This window comes from Nycticebus coucang, chromosome 2, assembly GCF_027406575.1.
Source record: "Nycticebus coucang isolate mNycCou1 chromosome 2, mNycCou1.pri, whole genome shotgun sequence".
NCBI classification, from domain to species: Eukaryota; Metazoa; Chordata; class Mammalia; order Primates; family Lorisidae; genus Nycticebus; species Nycticebus coucang.
This window is the reverse complement of record NC_069781.1, coordinates 30,597,071-30,602,230: the sequence shown is the minus strand read 5'-3', so window position 1 is coordinate 30,602,230 and position 5,160 is coordinate 30,597,071. Positions and strand designations below refer to the sequence as shown.

Sequence of the window (5,160 nt, the reverse complement as noted above, 5' to 3'; positions counted from 1 at the left end):
CAGAAATCAGAAAATGTCAAAAAAGAAGAGACAAAAGTATAATATTTAGCATTCTAAAGGCTTATTTCAGGTAGTTCAACAACGATTCTGGTAAGACCAACTGCTCACATACATACACACGCACACACAGATTTAAATGGTTTAAAAAAAAACAAGTTTGTTACTTTAGAAAAATGAGTGCAGTGCATTTTCAGCATATTATCGCCACAGACTCTGATTTCTCAGTCCACACATAAGTAGTAGTTGCCTTCTATGGTGATATGGCTTCTCTGCACTAATTCCCATCAGGCTGAAAACATTAGGGCAGGTTAAGTAAAGACTGAATTGTTGCACAAAGGAACATTTACTCATCAGATCCCACTGATCTCTTCTGTGCCCGTTTCCTGGGCAACCTTCTTGGCAAAGCTTTATTGATCTGATTCAAAGTTTCCTGAGGAATCCAACTCATATCAACATCATTTTGACTTGATGTACCCATTTCTACTTTCTGTATGGGTCTCTTGCACTTTCTAGACTCCAGGAGTTGATGAAGGCCAACAACAACCAGAAGCCCAAGACCAGCAAGAAACATATACATAAAAATTGTTTCTCCATCTAACCCATCTTCTCTTTCAATAACTGTAACAATTTGATTGAAGACTACATCTTGGAATACATTGCCATTCAAATCTTTATAGTTGAGATTGATGACTAGACCAAAGGGTCGGCCCCCATGGGCTCTGCAGGAATGAAGGAGTACTCAAAAGTTGCTTGTCTCTGGGGTGGCACCTTGTTTGTAAAGCCTACCAGGAACTTCACAATGTTATTTGCTGGAAAATCTTCTCCTTTTACAAATAGGATAGTTGTATCTGCACTTGGTGAAGCTTCAGGTTCACCAGATACATCTTCTTCCTCTCTATCTTCTGCCAAATCTGTGGATTCATCTTCTTCAACCTCAGCTTCATCATCTTCAACCTCAATTATGGAATCTTCCACTGTTTCTTCATCCTCCATAAGATCTTGAGCCATTACTAATGAGCCATGGTCATGGACTTCAGATATTTTCTAAGCTTCTTGGTCTTTTACTGGTAAAGTTCTCAGGGAATTGTCATCAAAATAACTTTCAACCCCAGATCCTGTATCCAGCTAAACTGAGTTTCATTTATGATGGAGAAATTAAATACTTTAATGACATTCATATGTTGAAGAAATTTGCCATAACCAAACCAGCTCTTCAGGATATTCTCAGACCTATCCTCCATAATGACCAGCCCAATCCTCTACCACAAAAGTAAACTCACTCAGAACCTTTTGAACAAACTCCAAATTCCACAGTGAATAAAAGATTCAAAATGTCCACTGGACTTTTGAAAAACTCGATACCCAAAATTTTACCAGGCTTATCAATATTCTCCATTAATGTGAACAGCTTAACCTGTACTCTAAAGAGGAACAGGTTAGCTGACTGGATACAAAAACTCAGGCCAGATATTTGCTGTATACAAGAGTCACATCTTACCTTAAAAGATAAATATAGACTCAGGGTGAAAGGATGGTCATCCATATTTCAGCCAAATGCTAATCAGAAAAAAGCAGGTGTTGCAATTCTATTTACAGATACAATAGCCTTTAAACCAACAAAACTAAGGAAGGATAAGAATGGTCACTTCATATTTGTTAAGGGTAATACTCAATATGATGAGATTTCAATTATTAATATCTATGCACCCAACCAGAATGTACCCAATTTATAAGAGAAACTCTAACAGACATGAGCAACTTGATTTCCTCCAGCTCCATAATAGTTGGAGATTTCAACACTCCTTTGGCACTGTGGGATCGATCCTCCAATAAGAAACTGAGTAAAGAAATTTTAGATTTAAACCTAACCATCCAACATTTGGATTTAGCAGACATCCACGGAACATTTATCCCAACAAAACTGAATACACATACTTCTCATCAGCCCACGGAACATACTCCAAAATCGATCACATCATAGGTCACAAGTCTAACCTCAGTAAATTTAAAGGAATAGAAATTATTCCTTGCATCTTCTTGGACCACCATTGAATAAATTTTGAACTCAGTAACAACAGGAATCTGCATACTCATACAAAAACATGGAAGTTAAATAACCTTATGCTGAATGATAGCTGGGTCAGATGAGATTAAGAAGGAAATTGCCAAATTTTTAGCAAAAAATGACAATGAAGACACAAATTATCAGAACCTCTGGGATACCACAAAGGCAGTCCTAAGAGGGAAATTTATAGCACTGCAAGCCTTCCTCAAGAGAACAGAAAGAGAGGAAGTCAACAACTTAATGGGACATCTCAAGCAAATGGAGAAGGAAGAAAATTTCAACCCCAAACCCAGTAGAAGAAAAGAAATAACCAAAATTACAGCAGAATTAAATGAAATTGAAAACAAAAGAATTATACAACAGATCAATAAATCAAAAAGTTTGTTTTTTGAAAAGGTCAATAAAAAAGATAAACCTTCGGCCAACCTAACCAGGAAAAAAGGAGGAAAACCTCTAATCTCATCAATCAGAAATGACAAAGATGAAATAACAACAGACTCCTCAGAAATTCAAAAAATGCTTAATGAATATTACAAGAAAATTTATTCTCAGAAATATGAAAATCTGAAGGAAATTGACTAATACTTGGAAGCACGTTACCTTCCAAGACTTAGCCAGAATCAACTGGAAATGTTGAACAGACCCATATCAAGTTTTGAAATAGCATCAACCAGACAAAATCTCCCTAAAAAGAAAAGCCTGGGACCAGATGGCTTCACGTCAGAATTCTACCAAACTTTTAAAGAGGAATTAGTACCTATATTACTCAACCTGTTCCAAAATGTAGAAAAAGAAGGAAGACTACCCAACACGTTCTATGAAGCAAACATCACCCTGATCCCCAAACCAGGAAAAGACCCAACAAGAAAAGAAAATTATAGACCAATATCACTAATGGATATAGATGCAAAAATATTCAACAAGATCCTAACAAAAAGAATAGAGCAACACATCAAACAAATTATACATCATGACCAAGTCGGTTTTATCCCAGGGTCTCAAGGCTGGCTCAATATAGATAAATCTAAAAGTATAATTCAGCACATAAACAAATTAAAAAACAAAGACCATATGATTCTCTCAATTGATGCAGAAAAAGCTTTTGATAATATCCAGCATCCCTTCATGATCAGAACACTTAAGAAAATTGGTATAAGAAGGGACATTTCTTAAACTGATAGAGGCCATCTACAGCGAACCCACAGCCAATATAGTATTGAATGGAGTTAAATTGAAATCATTTCCACTCAGATCAGGAACCAGCCAAGGCTGCCTATTGTCTCCACTGCTCTTTAACATTGTAATGGAACTTTTAGCCATCACAGTTAGGGAAGAAAAGGCTATCAAGTGTATCCATAGAGGGTCAGAAGAGATCAAACTTTTGCTCTTCGCAGATTATATGATTGTATATCTGGAAAACACCAGGGATTCTACTACAAAACTCTTAGAAGTGATCAAGGAATACAGCAGCATCTCAGGTTACAAAATCAACATTCATAAATCAGTAGCCCCTATATATATCAGCAATAGTCAAGCTGAAAAAACAGTTAAGGACTCTATTCCAGTCACAGTAGTGCCAAAGAAGATGAAATCTTTGGAAGTTTATCTAACAAAGGACATGAAAGATCTCTATAAAGAGAACTATGAAACTCTAAGAAAAGAAATAGCTGAAAATGTTAACAAATGGAATAACATACCATGCTCATGGCTGGGAAGAATCAACATTGTTAAAATGTCCATACTACCCAAAGCAATATACAATTTTAAAGCAATCCCTATTAAGGCTCCACTGTCATACTTTAAAGATCTTCAAAAAATAATACTTCCCTTTATATGGAATCAGAAAAAACCTCGAATAGCCAAGACATTACTCAGAAATAAAAACAAAGCAGGAGGATCACGCTACCAGACCTGAGACTGTACTATAAATTGATAGTGATCAAAACAGCATGGTACTGGCACAAAAATAGAGAAGTAGATGTCTGGAATAGAATAGAGAACCAAGAGATGAATCCAGCTACTTACTGTTATTTGATCTTTGATAAGACAATTATATTCAGTGGGGAAAAGATTCCCTATGTAACAAATGGTGCTGGGTGAACTGGCTGGCAACCTGTAGAAGACTAAAACTGGATCCACACTTTTCACCATTAACTAAGATAGACTCTCACTGGATTAAAGATTTAAACTTAAGACATGAAACTATAAAAATACTAGAAGAGAGTGCAGGGAAAACCCTTGAAGAAATCGGTCTGGGCGAGTATTTTATGAGGAAGACCTCCCGGGCAATTGAAGCAGCTTCAAAAATACACTACTGGGACCTAATCAAACTAAAAAGCTTCTGCACAGCCAAGAACATAGTGAGTAAAGCAAGCAGACAGCCCTCAGAATGGGAGAAAATATTTGCAGGTTATACCTCCTATAAAGGTCTAAATAACCAGAATCCACAGAGAACTCAAATTTATTAGCAAGAAAAGAACATGTGACCCCATTTCAGGGTGGGCAAGGGACTTAAAGAGAAACTTCTCTAAAGAAGACTGATGCACAATCTACAAACACATGAAAAAAAGCTCATCATCCTTAATCATCAGAGAAATGCAAATCAAAACTACTCTGAGATATCACCTAACCCCAGTAAGAGTAGCCCACATAACAAAATCCCAAAACCAGAAATGTTGGCGTGGATGTGAAGGAAAGGGCACACTTCTACACTGCTGGTGGGAATGCCCACTAATACGTTCCTTCTGGAAGGATGTTTGGAGAATACTTAGAGACCTAAAAATAGACCTGCCATTCGATCCTATAATTCCTTTACTAGGTTTATACCCGGAAGACCAAAAGTCACAATATAACAAAGACATCTGTACCAGAATGTTTATTGCAGCCCAATTCATAATTGCTAAGTCATGGAAGAAGCCCAAGTGCCCATCAACCCACGAATGGGCTAGCAAATTGTGGTACATGTATACCATGGAATACTATGCAGCCTTAAAGAAAGATGGAGACTTTACCTCTTCCATGTTTACATGTATGGAGCTGGAACATATTCTTCTTAGCAAAGTATATCAGGAATGGAAGAAAAAGTATCCAATGTA

The 5,160-nt window shown here is 36.8% G+C and overlaps 1 protein-coding gene across 1 annotated transcript; it reads right to left on the bottom strand.

Moving 5' to 3' along the window:
* Window positions 1-590: 590 nt before the first annotated feature.
* On the bottom strand, window positions 591-1,037 carry LOC128568779 (translocon-associated protein subunit alpha-like). The gene has a single exon (XM_053566648.1). It carries the CDS (start codon window positions 1,006-1,008, stop codon window positions 691-693), a length of 318 nt encoding a protein of 105 aa, XP_053422623.1. The 5' UTR covers window positions 1,009-1,037; the 3' UTR covers window positions 591-690.
* Window positions 1,038-5,160: the final 4,123 nt, after the last annotated feature.